Genomic DNA, 20,419 nt, shown 5'->3' with positions numbered 1-20,419 from the left:
TTCCAAGGACATTAGTTTTTGTTCTTTTTTTAAATTACAGATACACAAATCCTTTTTTAAAAAATATAGGGCTTGAGATTTGTGTATAACTAATAAAAGAGAGGAAATAAGTAATACAGAAAAAATTTTTGCGTTTTAAAGAGCTATATGTTTTTTCCCCCCCTGGTAATTTTGTTTGTTCCTTAACAATGGCGAGTCAAGGAAATGATGACAATGTCAAGAGCATGATTAGAATTTTCCATTCAAAGAGCTATTTTGAGTGCCTATTTTGTGCCTAGTAGTTTTGGTTTGAAAGGCAAGACTGACAATAAAAGACTTTACACAGGCAGTCTGTTCTTCTGCTGATTCTACCATGAAATAACATTTTTTTAAAGTAATGGGTAACTATAAGGAAGTAACCGATTTTCTTTAGAAACTTTTATTATAATGAATGCTATTGACAAATTCAGTTGCACAGATTTTCATTCAGTACCTATTTACATGTCAGGCACAATACTAGTCATGTGTATGATAATATTCACTGACTAATTCACACATTTATTCATTCACTCATTCGTCCATTCAACGAATATTTATGAGTGAATAGGCACTGTGTTAAGTGGTTGGGATTTAGCAGTGAGCAAGGTAAATATGGTCCCTGCTGTCATGGAGTATACACTCTCTTAGGGAGACAGATATTAAACAATACACTGCATAATGATTATTTCATTACAACTGAGGCATCCCAGCTTGTACCAGCTTGAGGGAGAAGAACTGGGACTTATACAAACAAATAGTAGAAGATCTTGGAACTGTCTGGTGGGTATGGATTGATGGTCAGGATCATTAGGCCAGGTTTGCTGAATATTTTATATTTTTTCCGCTGGAGGCAATAATTTTCAACAACAACAATTTCTAATACTTATAGATGGCTTACTATACACCAAGTACTGCTCTATAATAAACTTTTTACATGTCTTACCCCACTTTGTAGATCATGCACTAGTCTAAGATTGCATACTGGAGTGTGGCATACAGGTCAGTTAAATCACTCTGGGATTCTAATAATGAGAACTAGAACATACTGAGCCCTACTCTGTGCCAGATACCATTCCACATGTGTCTAACCCCTATGTGAACCCATGCAGAGTAGAGACTTAAAGATTGAATAAATATACAGCCCAAGTTCACACAGCTCATAGATGGCAAAGCTAGCATTTGAAATTAGGTCTGTTTGAGTCTAAAACCAATGCTCCCTCCACTGTATCCATTATAGCATGTGACCAAGGCAAAGGAATACTTGACCTATTCCTCCCCTTCAAACAGGCCCTATCACTACAATCATATTGATATAATCTCCCTAAACCAGGCAATGCAGTAAAAAACTACAATCATCTAAACTGGTGGTTTGAATTCAGCAGACACAAGTATATATTATTCACGGGCAGATTTTGTCATAAACTTCTCAATAAGTTGTGTAAATATAGTGTAAGTACAGCCCCAATTGGTATATGATTGTACATAAATGAGGAAATTAACTAGCAAGAACCCTCCCTGACTATATTGTTTCTCCTAAAAATCCCCTTAAAGCCAGTAATTCCAGCACAGGTTACTGTAATCATGGCAGAATTGTTTTCATTTTTCATTTGATAAGCATTTATTGCATTCATCTATTCATTAATTCCACAAACAGGGGTTGAATGCTATTCTGTCCCAGACACTCTGCCAAGTGCCATGGAATTTACCAAGTTAAATTAGACACCAAGTCTATCCATATGAAGCTCATGGTGGCACGGGGGAGATGAAGCATGCATAAATAACTACACAGCATGGTAGGATGTTATAGGACTTTTCTTGAGGAAAAAGAGAGGTGAGTCATAAATTCAATAAACATAAAATATAATGACAAAGATGCAACGAAGAGGATGAAGAAAACTCTGTTGTTAGGAGGAGAGAGATTGCTACCAGATGAAAGGATGAGAGAAGGCATCTTGGAGTGATTCTTGATAGTGGTATTTTGGATAGATGAGACCAAAATGCATGATAAGAAAGTTTAAAAATTGGAAATTAATATTTACGATAAATTTACATATTCTAAGAATAGAATTTTGGCAGTACAACAAAAGTATAAAAATTGCCTTAGGGAAAAAGCTATGTTGAAGTTGCAGAGACATTTATAAAAAATTGCTACATAGGAGATAATAAATATTAAATCACTCCATTCCATCATGACAAGGTTAATTTGTAATTGACTGCTAAAAATAGATTCCTGTTCTTTAAAATTTTCTGTTAATGCATATATTAAATATTGATATTTTAATAATTATTGGCATAAATAATTATTATTATTATCTAATTAAAACAAACTATGCATATGGAACAAGGGGAGAAACAGGAAAACAAAGTTATGTGGCAATTAGAAGAGGTATGTGTTAAAAGACATACAAATCAATTTTATTCAGAAACATAAAATAGTAAAACCATTTTTGTCCTCTTTATCAGCTGCTTTTCAAATTTGATTGTGTTCATTGGTCAAAGAATTCTTATTTTTAAATTGCTGACTCAACTTAGCAGCCTGAGTTGCTTTCATTATCATTAGAAACGTGGCTTTGCAATAAAGACGAGGTTGACTATTTTGTGGTTGATAGATGAAGCAAAATGGAATCCTTCAACCCTAGAGATGAAGGCTTCAGGCACCCTTGAAATTGGATACAGCTTAATAGCCCAAGAGAACAATTTTCAGAATAGAATTCTGATCTTTTCCCCATGGATAAATCAGCTTTACTCAGCTAAGAGTGGTGGAAATATATTTTGGCTAGCAAATGTATAGTTAGAAATTCATAGACTTCAAAAATCTTCCTGAAATGTGGTTGGAAAATAGATATTTTGAAAATAAGATCTTAGATAGGGTTAAAAAGACTTCAGGAAGAAAAATTAATTCCGTTTTACGGTCTGGCCTTGGAATACCATATTTAGCTACTGCAGGGCAATGGTTGAGAACATATTGGAATAGTCCTAACCTTAAAGGAGACTTTAAAAATGGGTTTCCCTTACCCCCAGCACATCAAAGTGGAGAGAGAAGTATGTGTGAGAAGCTGAGATATATGAACGCTATCTATCCTAGGATAGTTTATAATGAATTGGTCTCAATCTATTAATTCAATATAATGAATAATAATAATAATTTATTGGGCACTTACTGTGTGCTTGTACATGCTTAACACATATTATTTTACTTACTCTTCACGACAACTCTGTCATAGATGTACTATTCACAAACCCATTATGCAGATGAGGAAGCTAAAGAACAGATTAAGTGACTTGCCCAATGTAGCACAGTTAGTAAAAGAAACTCTATTCTAACCCAAGTACTCAGACTCCAGAGCTAGTGCTCCAAGCACTGTATTAAATAATTAGTGGAAAGCAAGTAACAGAACAAACTCAAAAACGCGCAAAGTCTTCAGCAGAAAGGTCACAAATCAGTACTGTGCAGTTCCATTACTCTTTCTTCTCATTTGACCTTTACTGTCAGCTAACTCCAATGCATAAATTTGGGACATGTATTCATTTATCGCAACACTTTCTTTTTTTCCAGAGCGCACAATATGTCTTTTTGTCCCTGGTGTATGGTTTTTAATATGACCAGAGACTTTCCATATGCTCTTGAATTCTTAATAGTTTTGGTTTGCTGCACTGAAGACTTATGAAAAGGTTTCAAACTCAATGTGGACTATTATCTTTCATTTGTCCCACTTGACGTTTAAGCCTTAAATAAATGCAGGATGGTGAAGTTGGGAGGGGTATTCAGTAGTCACACCGAGTTGGTATAATGTCGTTACTACAGAGAACGAATGTACATTCAGCATGAAGGAATCAATGGACTCCGTTTTCTTTCCTAAGTTCCGGAAGTCATTTAAGCACTTTGGAAAGTGTATGCAGACCTTCAGGGTGCTTTTGATTACCTACAATAATAAGTGAATTAGGTACTTATTTCAAATACAACCTAATAGTTATATAATACGTAATACATCATTTATTACATAACTGATATATGCTTTGCATTATACTAGGTCCTATGACAGGATACAGATAGACATATAAAACATTCCTGTAAGCTAAGTGGGTAAAAATTGTTCATAAATTGCTTTTATGATATATTTATGCCTATGAAGTCTAATTAATTAATAATAAAGTCCACATTTTCATAAGTTCACAAATCCTAAATGTTGCTAAAGGAAAGCATATAATATTTTTTAAAAATTTCATGAGAGAGAAATATTCCATAAAAATCTATGAGATTAACTTTTTTGTTAAAAGCAGCAATCAAGACTTTTACTAGTATCTCTATCATGTTGTTTTTAACTTATGTGTCCTCCCTTTGTGTTTTACAAAGTTCTGCTTTTAGGTTGTAAACTTGTTCACAGAGGCAGTATTGAATTAAAATTTCTGATTTGCACCTCACCCAGAGTAAACCTGCAATGGTTTTTTAGAATAAGCCAACAATGACGAGACCGTTCTCTGTATTCAAATCTGTAGTCTCTCTGCTCTCTTGCAGAGAGAGCACTTCCTTGCGCCATTTTGTATTTATCCCCTTTGAAAACAACGTGGTATCTGGAGATGATGGGAACTGCAAGACACCAAGTCTCAGGAGCACAGATGGAAATGTAAACAGGAAACCAGTGGGGAGTTAATTGTGTGGCATCTGGCACTGGGGTCTAGCAGAGGCAAACAAGCTATCTCACCACTGCCTTTTGACAAGATAGGGTTGCCCCCTAAGACAAAGGTGGAAAATAGAGTCCTTCATTCTTTTGCCCACTACAGATAATTCATTGTTAACAGCTGCTAATGGCAAAAGGGACCTCAATTACCCAGTGCATCTAGGACAGAAAAAAATAACATCTCTTCCATATCCCTAGATGCCACAAAAAATGGGAATTTTCCCACTGCTACATCAAAATGAGGTTATATAATGAATGTTCTTTGGTTTTCTAGTTTTTCTTTGGCTTTTCTTTTTGTGCCCTGCTACATCAGACTGTCATCTTTTTTTTTTTTAAAACATCTTTATTGGAGTATAATTGCTTTACAATGGTGTATTAGTTTCTGCTTTATAACATAGTGAATCAGCTATACATATACATATATCCCCATATCTCCTCTCTCTTGTGTCAGACTGTCATCTTAATAGAAGATCCCTACCACTAAATCTCTCTCTTCCTGAGTTCTATTCCTGGTTCAGGTGGAGGTAGCTTTGCCTGGAGAGGGGATTGATTTCTCTTAGGAGGAGGCTCGAAGAAACAGCATCAGCTGTTACATTCTCATTCATCACGAAAACGAAGACTGAGTAAAAAATTTGCTGATGTGTTTAGGGGAGACAGGGACCAACTGTGGTTGGGGAATTGGAATCTGAATAGTCTCGATATACTAGTTAACATACAGGAAAGTATAGTTTTCTGGAAATAGGACTTGGGCACCCCCGTGGGATTGTTTCAAGTCAAAGTGCTTTCTGACAAGTGAGTATGGCTGTTTTGGGAGCCAGCATGTACTGTCAGAGGAGGGAAGCTGGGAACTGGGAGATGTGAAATTTGCTGGTTCAAGCTACCAGCTCCATATATCAACTGTTGTCCAGAATGCAAGGAGCTACTGACAAAGCAGTCTTTCTTTGGTTCTGAAGTTTGATTGATTGGTTGACCAAATTGAAAGCAAAAATTTGCTGCCAGTGGGAAGAAAGACAAACTCAAGGTCCCAAACAAGGTTTTGTTTAGGACTCTTAGAGGTTACTAAACCACAAAAGTTGATTTTTTTCTACTTATTTTTCAACTAGTGGAAACATTTATTAAAGGACCATGAGATTTGGATTCTAATTCCAGTATTATCATCTAATTGTGTGATTATGAGAAAGTGATAAAATGTCTCTGGGTTTTCTTGTGGATAAAACTGAGTAGATTGGATTAAATCAACACTGGGGTCCTTCCAGTTGTAATGCAGTCATTCTAGTTTTAGCATCAGATTCATTACAGGATTTGGACATTAGAAAATACAGATTAAATTAAAACTGGACTCCCTATTTATTACACTGTCACCACTCCCAGATATCTAAAGCAACATTGTTTGGATAACAATGGCGTTTTGGTTGTTGTTTTTCTAACAATTGGATAACAATATGTTTGTGGGGTAGGGAGAAAATAAATACCTAACTTCAGCAACTTAATAGCTGAGTGCTTAAGAGCTGAAAATGAAAACAGGGAAGATGAATAGGTCTTTGCCTCTGACATTGGCATTTGTGACTTGCTAGGTTGGCAAACTGAGCACATTCCGAGTAAAAGTGAATCAAGAATGACTGATTAATACCTTCCATGGCAAATGGCTTCCCCACAGTTAGAAGTTTGCAGTCAGCGTCTACTGACACTTCATAATCCAGAAGGGCTTTGTCCATGATGAAGGCATCTAGTTTCTCTGGATCATTCCTATGTTTAAGACGAAGAGAAGAAAAGTGAAAAATGATTCATTAATAGACAGGAAACCCTAAGGCTGACAGCTGGCTTTTGTTTAGGGAACAGAAACCTGGACAATAAGGGCAGTACAAGCTGGGCAGCTGCTGGCTCTGCCTTGCTGACATCTCACTGACCTGCAGAGAATAGACCAGGGGAAACAGACACTCTTATAAGAGAGCATGACATCTTTCCAGTGGATTCATCTACCAGTTTCTTTCATTACTTCTAAATCCAACAACAAAACCAGAGCGATTATGAATTGAATGGGAAGGTAAATAGTCAAGGTTCATTTCTCTTACAATAACTGAATGACTTCTTTGTGTAAGCATTGTATTTATTGTTCTCCATACATTTTACCCCTTATAATAACCTTGAGGGGGGTGGTAGTATCCCATTTTAGCAGATGGAAAAATTCAGGCTCAAAGAGTCAAAGTAACTTAATCCAGTCTACATAGCCAGTAAGTGTTGGAGCTGGGGGTCTCATTAATCAGTGTGTGAAAATTCTTAATTCTTTCTGTCATGATCACTATCATATTCTTCAGAGATCAGGCATTATTTCATATTTGGGAGTACATATTAAGGAAGTGCAAATAAGAGATCCTGCACTCTTGGGGAAAAGGGAGTTCAGGTCTCTTTAAAGTCCATAGGCTGGTGTTCAATAAATGGAATGGGAAGATTCCATTATTATATGTAATAGATCTTTGTAATCTGATTTATTAATATATCTCCAGAGATTCATGTTTCACTCCCATCCCAGGAGGCAGTTCAGGCAAAAATCATTTAAAGGCAGGTGTTTCTGGACTATATCAGTGAGTCGGCTGTGGGCTGGGCTCAAGGTGCCAACAGACATCCTTGTGCATCCTTCATGTGTTCTCCCCAGTGTTTGGACATAGGCACAGAGATGGTCCCAAGGAAGGCAGTCAGCACTGGCTGAGCTCCACTTACAAAGGTGGCAAGGGAGGATGAGTTTCAAAGGGAAATGTTTAAGGTGTATGCAATGACTCTTGTTTTCAGCTACCTCAAACTTTTTTTGGAAAGATATAGGACATACATCCATTTAATAAAGGCTTTCTGACCCTCAGTGCTGTCCAAACAGCTTGGCAAAGAGAACAACTCTTTTCTATCCCATCTGGGTCCAGTCATTCCTCTCTTAGAGCCAAAAATGAGGCTGTTAGAATTCAATACATAGGAGTAGCTTCTAAACTCAGAGGAGAACATGGCTAGGGCCCATCAAAAATCTAAAAGAGAAAGGCACCCTTAGACATCTCTAAGATTCATCATTGAGCGGCAAGTACCTTTCTGATGGCTTTGTCTGAGCCACACATGGACATACATTAAGTAGGTCAACATCCCTTCTTGGTGCCAATGACCATTGCTTCCTCTCTCTACTCTTTTAGGAGGTAAAATAGCCACTTCAAAATAAATCCCTTTTCCAGGAATATTGAATTCAAGTTACAGTGAGGCCTATGTTTAACTTTAGCCAAAATGAAAAACATCTCCCAGCTCCAGAGCTGTGGGAAGCTTCTAAAAGGGCTGGGGATAAGAACTGTCTCCTGGAAGCTGAAGATGAGGAACCTTAATGGAATCCTGGCAGTAAGATAAAAATCAAGCTGAAAGATGCTTCTCCAGTCAAATCTTGACTCTCACAGTATCAGAGTGTACCTTGTGAGCTACACAGGAACAAGTTACCATTTACTAATACTCTGCAAATATTTGTGGCAGCAATAACAATACAAAAAATTAGGGCTCAGTTTTTCTAACCAGTATTTCCTGAGGTCCATCTCAGTGGTATCCCTAAATAACTCATGATCTTGAATTGCAAAGTGAAGTTATCTATGGCAGGTCTCTATTGCATAGCAAGGCAAGAAGCAATTAGCTCACAGACTCCCATGGGGCCCTGAGTCACTGGTGAGGAAGTGGCAGTGTTTGATCCAGGTATAAGGACCTTCTAGACTGGTTGAATCATCCTTATAGTTGGCATGGCCATGGCCTACAGTTGTTTCTCCCATTATAAAATCATACTGTCTTTTTGAGCATTCATTTAATAACACATATACCACAAAAACCAGTCAGATATAAACATACTAAAAGTAATTAATACTTTACTAGGGATTAATTTATTGGAATACTGTCACCTCAGAAAGCAGGGCCCTAAGTGAGTAGGATGAAGCCCAGGGGAATTCTGATGGGAGAGGGGAGGGACAGGTTTAACACAGGAACCTGTCTTTATAGGCAACTCCAAGGGTTGTGCTTGCAGGTCAGGGCACTGGGATGTCAGGGGGTAACTTGAAGACTGGTTGTTGGGAGTGGTGGCTAAGAGCATAGGCTTTATCTGGGCCAAAAGTGGAGAGAGAAGCCCAGAGAGAAGAAGGCAGAGGGCATTGATGATAAGCTCTGTTCCAATTTCACCTCAATCTATGAGTCACCTGGGGAGCTTTTTAAAATGCAGATTCCGGGACAGGGCCTGAGAGTTTGCATTTCTCACATGCACCCAAATGCTATCTGGTACACGGATGCTGCTGAAACATGGACTGTGTTTTGAACACCAAGGACCTACTCTCCGGTTCTGGTTTCCAGACTAGCCTGCAGCAGTGGTTGGATTCTAGAGACCTGGTTCTAGTCCTGACCCTGCCACTTGCTAGCTGTATTTCCATGGACAAGTTGCTTCTTTTGGAACTCAGCTCCTTCATCTGTGCCTGTTTTCCTGCCTAACAATTTCTTCTCCCCAGGCTAGAGGAGGGCCAACTCTGAGCACTTGGGCCTTCTAGGTGAAGCCTCCGGAATAAATGAATACCCTGAGTGGAGTGGAACTGGAGACTGCAGCAGTGGCTTATCTCACCCTTTCACACTGCCATAAGGGCCCAGTTTGTCAGCCATTACTATCTAGCGGGGAGCCATCGCTGTCTCCCTGACATCTTATTCTTTTTCTCAGCCATGAATTTCCCTAAAGGAGAGGATAAAGAGGAGGAGCTGGGAGGCAAAGGAGCACTAAACTCTGTGTCAGAGAGGGACTCTAATGTTTTAATGTTCTTGCAAAATTGCAAGTGCCATTTCATAGTGCTTCAACACTATATATAACTGCAAATCTGAGAACACAAGGCTTCCTTTCTAGACTGTAGCTTAGTCCATAAAATTGTTTTAGGGGCTGATTACTAGAGCTCTTGAGAAACACAGAGCCCCTGTGTTCCATAAAATTATTTATTTCCCTTTCTTAAAAAAAAATTTGAGGTGCCAAGTCTTGTTGTCCTTTGGGGAGACTATTGTGTTTGACAATAGAGAAACCAGTTTCCTGGTGCTGCACAATTCTAGGGACTGGAGTTTGAATGTATGTCATTGTCCTGAGACCATCAGGCAGGAGGGAGAGGACTGCTTGCCTGCATGCTGTGGTGCTTATCAGGAGCCATTCATACCCTTCTCCCAGGCAGACTAGATGAGCAGACCCATAACTGCACCAACCTCTTTTGCATTCAGCTTCACTGAATTACAGGCTCTGATAATCTGCCATGGTAATGTGATTGCTCTTGATTGCTTCTCATAAATGCCGATGAGAAGGATGCAGGCATGGGAATCACTGCCTTTTATCTTATTTTCTTTCTACAGGAAAGCTCTAAGATAAAGTCCACTTCCTTGTGATAAGAGGAGACAGTCCACATGCTTAGAGATTCACTGTGAAGGAAAGGGTTGCTTTGGGGCACTTTATCCTCTGGCCACATTCCCTGAGTGTTTGATCATTTCAGCATCATTGTTTTCCCAAGTGATGTCAAACCAACATTTACTTCCCCCACCATCTGCTACACTAATGACTGCACTGGCACTTTGATCAAAGCTACGGCCAACTTGGGACTGTGCAGGAACTAGTAAACTAGGTCACATAATTAAATACACACTTATTCCATACTGCCTCCTGGATCTCACATGGTGTGAGATATTACTGAACACACAATGGATATATTTAGCTATCATTTTAAAAAAACCGACAAACACTACCTCAATAGCAAGACTTCTTTTTCATTGACAACTTTTTGGATGCAAGAGGTTGACACTCACTTCAGATACTCCACTCCATCGGGTGTGTCTGGTACATTGTATCTTCTCATATACTCATGCATCTCTGGGAAGCTTTGCCTCACATAATCTTCAGCACTGCTTTCCCGGACAGTTCCAAAGCGGAAACCTTGAGAGGGATGATGTAGCTATGAGGCAGAAAAAGAAGTGTCTTTAATACAAATTATTCTTAGAGTTGTTTTCAAAATTTTCTTTTCCATCATTCTTTGGAATCTAATAATGACTTAGGATTTTTCAAATGCACACAGTCATAAACAAATTTCCTTGTGCCATGTGTACATGCTCTTTCATACAAGCTTTCACATAAGTAACTGTTCAATCTTCACATAAATAATTGTTCTATCTTCAGAAGCAAACAGATGAAAACAACAAACACAAAGTACAAAACAGCTTTCTCCTTTATACTGAGAACCTGTCAGAATTCTTTAGAAACTATAAAACGGTGTGTAGAATCAAACTTGGTATTAAAAATTGCTTATCAGACAAAGCATAAAGTTAAGATAGTAAATTAAAGATTGTGCCTTTCCTTGGTTAGAAACTACACAAAGGCCAAGTTAAAACCTTGCATCCTGAGATTGAAATATACATGACCCCAAAGAGTGAATACATCTCTTTTATGTTTATTGGTCTTTATGCTGCAGTATATTTTAAGTTTGTTGAGTTTGTTTTTGGTGTAATTACAAAATGACCTCTTTCCTTTAAATAACTGTGTTACCAGTCATGCTTTATATTTGCTCAAATGGAATGGTATGTAAGACAATTAGGAGCAACAGAGGAGGAGGGTAGCAGGAATAGATCCAGTAATGGCACAGTTCTCCAGAATGTAAGACCTCACAGTGAGGAGAGGCAGTGTACTGGGAGTCCTGTAGAAGCTTTCTGTCACTAAGGATAATAAGAATATAGCACATGAGGCAGTATAGTTCATGGAAGTTGTACAGAAGTGTTAATATAGAATCTAGACTTATTTAAAATATAAGAATGAACTGGGATTGGGCTGTATTATGAAAATAGTAGAATGGACTGTAGTAAGCAGTATATTAGAGATTATACTTCTCCACAATTGTTATGTTAAAGTTCTTTAACTTTTTTGTTCTGCTTCGTGTTAACATATTTGATATCATTGGTTCTGACTGAAGCCCTGGGGACAGGAATTCACTGATGGGTTTCATGGAGTTTATAAGTCTCCTGAAATTCTAGGCAACATTTTATGTAAATATGTGTTTGTAATTTTCTTCTATAAGGAAGATAGTACAGAGTTTCATATTTTTTTAAATAATTAGGTTTTCAAGTTGTTTATAGCCCCTACAGGTTAAGAAATCACTGAATTTGGTAACAAATAACTTATATTTGAAGATTAATTAGTTTTGACACACACCAAAGGTCTAACAATATGGCAATAGTTAAATAAATTATATGCCACATCCTTATAGAATGTTATCTAATGTATAAATCATGTTTGTGAAGCATATTTAATAAAACAAAGCAAATGCTCATATGACAAATTGAGAAAAAGCTTTTGTATGGTCTGATCAAAATTAAATATGTATATAATTATTTTAAATGCTATGACCCCCCCACAGATATCATACATGTACACATACACACACACACAAACACACACACACACATACGTCTTGGAAAAAAAAATATCAAGATATTAACAATATTAACAATGGTTCTTCCATTGATGGTGAAACTACAGGTGTATTTATTTATTTATAGATTGTTTATAGAAACATGCCTCATGTTTATAAGTAAAAAAAACCTTTATTTTACAATCAGTGAAATAAATCACTCATTAATTTATTCAATATTTGGGGGAGGCAACTTTGTATAATTTTCAAAGTTACTGGGCCCACAAAGGTAAATACCTGCAATCATTGCCACAAAGGGACTCACCACCTGGTTTGTGGTATTTCTTTGGATATCCCACTGTTGAGCAGGTGATATGGCAAACCCTTGTGTTCCATACACTGAACAAATTCTAATGTTTTATGCCAGCATAACCTTAATGAGGCATCAATAATAATAGCTAACATTTATTGAATATTATGTGCCAAATATGATGTTTACCTGCATTATCTTGATTAATCCTCATAAAAATTTTATGAAGAGGGCTCTATTAATACTTCCTTTTTAAAGATTAATCAACTGAAGCTCAGAGAAATATAGTAAGTAATAAGTAAGAGTAAGCAATAAAAGTAATAAGATAACACAGCTATAAGTAGAAGGGACTGGATTAGAACCCATGTCTGTTTGACTTCAAAGCCCACGCTGTTACCGACCACATCACCCTGCCTTCCAGCTCATGGCAGCAAATGGAGAGAAGTTGTTTATTAGAATGAACTCACTAGTCTTTTAAAATATTCTCCTTAAGCCTTAGGCCTAGGCTGCTCTCACAATAGCAAACTGCAGCCCTACGGCTTGAGCAAGGCAAATTTATCAGCATTCTGTTTGTCCAACACCTATTCATTGTTTAAGGCCTAGAACAAGACTCTCTGTTTGAAGTCTTTGGCCTTATCTAGCTTCACCCTCCTATCCAGGAGGAACAAAAACAAAAATAATTTACTGCTTATTTATCTGTGCTGATACAGCACCTTGAATATACAGAATATGTAGGCTAGGTACTTATTTAGCCATCTTTCACACTTTTCATGCCTATCTCCTTTGAGCCTCCCAAGAAACTTATGAGGTATTTCTATTATTTTCCTTTTATAGATAAAGAAACTAAAGACTAGAAAGTTTGTTATTTGCCCAAGGTCATAGAGCTAGTAAACGTTGGATCTGGAATTTGAACCCAGATAGTCTGATGGAAAATAGTGAGCTCTGAACACCATGAACAGAGCTTCTGACACTATGTCATACTGGCTCTGGGTCTGGTCATTACAAAACTTGCAACTTTTGTGACAGTCAGTGAGCTAAGGGCTTTGCACATTTTGAATTCTCACAATAATCCTGCAAGATAGATGTTATTTTCTTATTTTACATATTAAGATGCTGAGGTTCGGGCAAATTAATAATCAAATTCTCATAGCTAGCCATTAGCAAGATTCAGCTTATTCTTTTCCCTAACATGCAGACCAGGTTTCATTCATCTGTGGACCACAGTTACCTATTATGACACTTGGCACCTGATAAGGGCTCTATACATGTTTGTCAAATCAATTAATTTTACCACTATTCTTCTATCCTCGCTTCACCCATTTAACTTCTATTCATCCTTCTATTCTCAGCTCAGTAATCACGTCCCTAACTTGCTGTCTAGGCCAGATGCTCCTTTCCTAAGCCCTCATAGCACGCATAGCTTTCTTTTGTAGAACTTATTACAGTTGCACTTTTAAAATTTAATTGTGTAACAGTTTAATGTCTAGACTTTCAGCTTTTTCACTGGACTGGAAGTCTATGTAAAACATTTAATTAACTGTTGTATTCCAATGCCTTTCACCATGTAGTTGCTCAATAATATGCTTGATGAATGACTGACAGATTCTTTGAACCCACAGGGAGATGAGAGCTTTGTCATCCTATTAAGCACAAAAGGGACTAATGACATAGCTTACAACTCAAGCTTTTGAAACGAACCCTCCTTTTAAGGTAAAAGGGTCTTAGGTCAGTAATTAGAATACTTTTGTCTTACACATGAAAATAATCCTTTTTAGAAGTCCATTTTCTCACGTTATGCTGTGACACTATCTTTATGGCCCATGAACTATTTCTAGGCAAACTCTGGACCTCTTTTCTTTGCTGAGTGCATCAATACAGCACTCCTTCCCAAGACACTGGAGGGAGCTGTGAACCAGCAGATCAAAGCTCGGAATTCCAGAAGAGGACTAGCTAGCCCTTTGTGTTATCTCCTTTTCATGTTTTCCCACTGCCTTTTGCCCATGGGCTCCCACATCTCCCTGACATGGCTCTCATGCCTGTGAAGGAGCAGTTTTGAGAATGGAAAGTTCCTTCAACATTAACATAAATAACTAGGTTCTATGGGAGGAAGAATTTTGTTAGTCTGACAGGAACCCCACTCTAACCTGGAGATGTATTACAAACACTGCCACTTCTCCAGTCCAAGCCACCATCGTTTCTGCCCTCTGCACATTCCCTCTCTTCCCCTCCAATCCAGTCAGGGTAATCTTATTAGAGCCCAAAACTGATCATGTCACTCACTTGCTTAATACCTATCAATGGCTCCCCATAGCCCTTGGGATGAAGTCGAAGTTCCTCACGTGGCCTCAGCATGATCCTTCTCCTGCCTTCTTCTCTCCAGCCTCTTCTCCCCACTCTCCCCCTGGCCTCTAAGCTTTAGCCAGTTCTCTCAGTTCTTCCAACATATACTTTTTGCTTGATCAGAGCTCTTGCCCATAGCCTTCATTCTGCCTGGGATGCTCTGTCTCCTCAACCCTAACTTCCCTTTGTGTAGCTAACTCTAAAATGTCACTTGCTGGAGAAGGGTAGAGGGAAGGGATAGTTAAGGAGTTTGGGATTGACATGTACACACTGCTATACTTAATAAGAATAACCAACAAGGGCCTACTGTATAGCACAGGGAACTCAGCTTAATGTTATATGGCAGCCTGGATGGGAGGGGAGTCTGGGGGAGAATGGATACATGTATATGTATAACTGAGTCACTTTGCTGTGCACCTGAAACTATCACAACATTGTTAATTGACTATACTCCAATATAAAATAAAAAGTTAAAAAAAATAAAAAATTAAATGTCACTTCCTCAGAGAAGACTTCACTGACCCCTAAACTAGATTAGGCCACCTGTAGCACCCTCCCATTGTACCCTGCAATTTCATATTGCATTAATAACATTTGGGATTATTTGTTCAATGTCTACTTTTCCTGCTAGCTTATAAGCTTCCATGAGGGTTGGGCCTATGCCTGTCTCATTCGTGTAGTCATAAGTCCTCAACAAATGTTAGCTGCTATTACTCTCATCATCATCATCATCATTATGCAGCAAACACAGTGCTTGGTACAGAGCAGATGTTTGATAAGTATTGGTGTAATAAGTCTTCATTATTAACACAAATTCTCTTAGGTTAGATACATTACAAATTAGATACTTTTGTCACACTTCATGTTGTCTTTCTTTCCTTTTAAATATTAAATTTTTTCCTTTAATTCTTATCTTAATTCTTTCAAAACAGTATGTTCTTTTTTATTTCTATGTGTGAGTTCCAATAAAAAAAAAGCATGAGCTACTGAGCAGTCACAGAATAATAGAATCAGAAAAGGGATCTAAGAAGCTATTGATGCAATTGGATGGACTAGCATAGTCTGCCCTTTGTGTCCATGTGGTGTGTAATTCAAAGAGCCAAGGATGTCAGAAAGCCTGCATCCAGGAGGGAGGATAAAAGTATACAAAGAGCTGAAGCAGTTGAGCTGCATTACAAGCATCACCAGGAAGTTCCAGAGAGAGAAAAATTTCTTTAAAGTTTCAGCTAAATATTTCACCAGCTCTTCCAATTCTGTTGATATTTGTGTCAGCCTCTTCAGGCCTTGCGGAAATATCTAAGGTTAAACCACGTATTTGTATGTGAATTGTTCAGTATTAATGGAATACTGAACTCTACCCAGAGCACCTGTGTGGAGAATAATCAGATAGACATTTTGCAGAAAGCGGAGAAGTGGCTCAAAACAAGATGGAAGCAAACTCAAGAAATAATCAAGCTGCTCTGTCCATGGTAGATATGATTTAGATTCAAAAACAATCTCAATATTAAGTATTTTCATTTAAGCTCTACATTTGTATTTTTCTGAGATTGTTACTTAAGTATGAGTGGAATGTAGTCACTAGATCTGGTAAAATGTCCTTTGGAGGTGGGTGGAAAAGGCCATTCTTAATTTCATCAATGGAATAGGATATACTAGGTATTGGGACCATAGTTCCTCCCCGTGCCAATATAATGTCCAGTTAAAACCTATGGACTGTATAATAGAGGGTGGTCTCAGAGTTCGGAGGGGCTTTAAAAGTCATCTACTCTGTTCACTGATGCTTGAATCTTTGATAGCAAAGCTAAATATATTACTTGGAATTTCTTCAAAATGTAGATTCTGACTCATTAGGTCTAGGTTGGAGCCTGAGAATCTGAATTTGTAACAAGCTCCCAGGTGATGCCGATACCTTGGTTCATGGACCAGATGTTAAGTAGCAAGGCTTTACTTATAACGTCACTATTATTTGCCTGTTAAGTCTCTGCTTGAATGTCTCCAGTGACAAGGAAATCACTTCTCTTGAAGCATATCTTCTGTATAGGAAGGATGCCTTTGTGTTCCACCCAACAAATCTATCTATTTGAATATGTAATAATAATGATAATAATAAAAAAATAACAGCTAATATCATTTTTGGTTATTGTGGGTGTTCTGTTCATAAAAGGTTAAAACAAGCTTGATGGATCAGCCAAGCTCCCTAAAACAAGCACATTCATCCTTGAATCCCTGGGGGTCCAATATTTGTGTTCAATACCTAGCTGTCTTGGGAGTGGCCGTAGGAGAACTGAGCCCTCCCTGCTCCTTCCTCCCCTTGCTGGCATCACCACATCTTCACACACATCTCTGCTGCCACACTGGCCTCTTAATGCTTCTTTTTTCCACTCCGCTTGGGTTACAGGTGGGGGCTAGGGACTGAACTTGAAGAGAGGTATCAAAGTCAGGGAGGCTGTAAAAATAAGGAGTCCAGACTACAGGAAAGATGAGTAGCTGCAGGAGATGCTAGAGATCATTTAGTCCATTCATTTTTATATATATCTTGCATTTATTAAGAACTTTCCATGTGTCAAGCATTGTGCTAAAACTTTAACATGGATTGTATATTTTAAGCCTCATAGCAACCCTATGAGGTATTTATTATCATCTCCAACTTTCACATAAGAAGTAAGGTATGTGTTTAAATAACTTGCCCAAGATTGCTCAGCCAATATAGGAAGGTTCTGAACTTGGTCGGACTGCAGAGACTTTGTATGTAAACATTCCACTGCACTACTTCCTGATCTATACGATAAAGAGACTTACGCTCTGATGAAAAAGGTGAACAAGAGACTTGCTCCAGGTCACACAAATAATGCAAAGGTGAGCTTGAAAAACCTGAACTCAGGCCCAAGTAGAATCCTGTTGAATGTATAATCCCCTCCCCAAATGAGTATGGCTGATAAAAAAAATTGTTCTTTGTTTCTTCTTTACAGTAAGCTATGTTCAACAACACTTTCCCATCTACTATTTATGAAACCACAAGTTTCCAGTCTTTATGTCCTTCTCTAAAAAATAATTTCCTGAGTTAAATTTGCTCAGCAACATCCATAAATGGCACTACGGTACTCATTTACTAGGCCTCTGGAAGTCCTTGGTATTTCTCTGTCTCATGTATAGTCATGCAAGGGTAGGGTCTATTATCATAGTCTTTGTAGTGTCTAAAAGCTAGATATTATAGGATTTCTAGAGGGGAATTATCGCTATTCTGTTACAAATGTTCAATCTCTGTCTTTGTTGACTGTTCCCTTTCTTTGATGAAATTCACTTTGTTTTGCTTCTTCTCTGACCGTGGTCTAATGTGTCATTCTATTCATCTGGAGCAGGCTACCCTTTTCAGTTCACTGAGACCATTCCAATTTATTCAAAATCCCCTTCAAATCCCATTTTATGCTGTGTGATTTTTTGGAGCTATGTCCATTTCTCCCTTATATGCCAGATTAATTATTTCACTATGGGTACTATAACACTACTGGTGTTTCCAAATACAGAGACATAGAATAATAATAATCGCATTGGTGGTGATGATGATGATGATGTAGCTCACCCTGTGCCAGGCATTGTTTACATACTTTGGAGATATTAACTTTTATAATCCTTACAACAATCATATGAGGTTGATTCTATCATATCCATTTTATAGGTGAGCAGCCTGAGGCGCAGAGGAACTAACTAACTTGTCTAAGCTTATGGAGCCAGTAAATGACAGAACTGGGCAGTCTGTGTGGCTCCATTATTTATGCTCTTGACTACCATTATACATAGCACAAAAGTTTTTGGCTTTACCAGCTATTCCCTTAATTGCTGTGAGAATCAGTTCCCTTATATGTAAAGCGGCTAACTGAAAGAGTTCAGCCATTGTACATGTAGCCCAACAGCCAATGGGGGAGCTTACTTAGTCCCTAACAACTTCTTAATACTAGTAGCTATCTGTTGTGTTGATTACATGCATGGCCCTCCATACTCATAATCTCATTTCAGCCTTCCTATATCCCTATGAGATAGGTTCTGTTAATAGCTCTAGTTCATGGTTGTGGGCAAGTTCAGAAAGTTGAAAGAACTTTCCCCAGGCTCTTCAGCCCATGCTGTTGTTATACCCACTTATCAGCTGACTCCAGAACCCAGCTACAGGTAAAATTATTGTCTTAATGGGATTTTCAAAGGTAATTATGATCACAGTGCAATTACTTTAACCATAATTCCTCTAAATATGTAATTCCACTGTGACAGAATTGAAGTTTGAACCAGGTCAGCTGAGGCCAGAACCGACACCTCTTACAGAAAATGGGAGGATTCCATTCAGCTCATGGCATCAGAACAACCCTGTCTTTTTGTTTATATAATTGACTTGCTATCCAGCCAAACTTCAAGGTGAAAAATGACCTGTGGACTGTGGAACTCAAACTTCTCACTTGAGTCATTGCGCAGCACCAGCAGTACTGTACCCTGCAGACTGAGCAGGCAGTAAGGTGCTTGCTGAACCTAGACTCAGCAACTCTGGGCTGATTAAATGCAAATGAGTGAAAACAGCTATAAATTTACCTGCAGTCTAGTGATGTAAGCTTTTTGGCACAACTCTACCCAAATCCTTATGGCACAGGGACTTGTTTTAATGCCATTTTTTATTTAATTATATAACAGAATAATTAAATATTAAAGTATGTCCAATTGGGCCTTCATTCAGGGTGGGCTGGATGCAAATGTACAGTAGGAGGTTTAGCCTAAAGGTCAGTAATCCCACAGCATCGACCCCAGGAAACCAGCCTCCTAGAGATCCGCTAAAGCAAAGCATCAAACAAGCAGAAAGACAAACTACTGAATAACAGAAAGAAGAGAAATGCTTTCCTCTTGCTTAAATTTTCCCTTAGGCTAGCCCTTGGTGGTGACTTGGGCTGTATTTAATAATTTTGTTTGCCATGGCTGAAGAGTCGATCTATCTTTGCTCTAGAGTGCTCAGGGAATCAGTGACTGAGCCATTATGATGGAGGGGCCCTCAAAGATTCAAGCATCTATCCTGAATATATGCATCCAGGAGAAGATACCTCCTCACTCCCCCTCCTCCAGGGCAGCCTGCCTGTAGCCTTGCTGCCAGCTTTTCCATTTCAGACCATCTCCCAGTTTATGAGTGAGCTGGTGTTTGCTTATCTTTCTCTTCTGTTAGCACACTTGCTCCTGTTAAATGAATCACAAGAGCAGCACAACTAAAGTAGCGTTTTTGCTTTGTGAGCCAAGCACCAGCGGGTAGCAGTCAGCTGAGTTAAAGAGGCATTTTCTTTCTCCTTCTTTTGCAAATTTCAGAAAATTTTCATGCAGCAATAAAAATGACATGCAATGATTCATTTAGTTTGCAGTTGAGAAAAATGAAGATCAGCAAGATTAAGCAACTTGACCAAGATTAGATAGCTAAGTGGAACTATGTCATACACACATTTAACAGATTGAACTTGTGTGCTGCCTCTAGAATTTAACCTGAATGCAAGTTCTAAATTCCACTATCTTGAGTAATTCTCACAAACAAACTAGGAGCATGAATTGAGTTTATAATTCATATGCAGAAACTGGCTTGATGCAAACTGAAAAAGCAGGTCCAGGAACTTTTTCTAGTGTCTAGATAGTAGCAGTAAATG

At 38.2% G+C, this 20,419-nt stretch overlaps 1 protein-coding gene across 1 annotated transcript in view; it reads right to left on the bottom strand.

Annotated features, from left to right (window-relative positions):
* The window catches only part of GRIN3A (glutamate ionotropic receptor NMDA type subunit 3A), a 165,086-nt gene that overhangs the window by 36,332 nt on the left and 108,335 nt on the right, over positions 1–20,419 (bottom strand). Inside the window, exons 4-5 of the mRNA XM_061201087.1 lie at positions 10,518–10,663; positions 6,328–6,443 (exon numbers count right to left, since the gene is read on the bottom strand). Of these exons, the coding sequence (XP_061057070.1) occupies positions 6,328–6,443; positions 10,518–10,663 (262 nt within the window). The remainder of the gene's footprint in view (positions 1–6,327; positions 6,444–10,517; positions 10,664–20,419) is intronic.

Source organism: Eubalaena glacialis, chromosome 9 (genome assembly GCF_028564815.1).
Source record: "Eubalaena glacialis isolate mEubGla1 chromosome 9, mEubGla1.1.hap2.+ XY, whole genome shotgun sequence".
Taxonomy (NCBI): domain Eukaryota; kingdom Metazoa; phylum Chordata; class Mammalia; order Artiodactyla; family Balaenidae; genus Eubalaena; species Eubalaena glacialis.
This window is presented reverse-complemented; position numbering and strand designations above follow the sequence as displayed.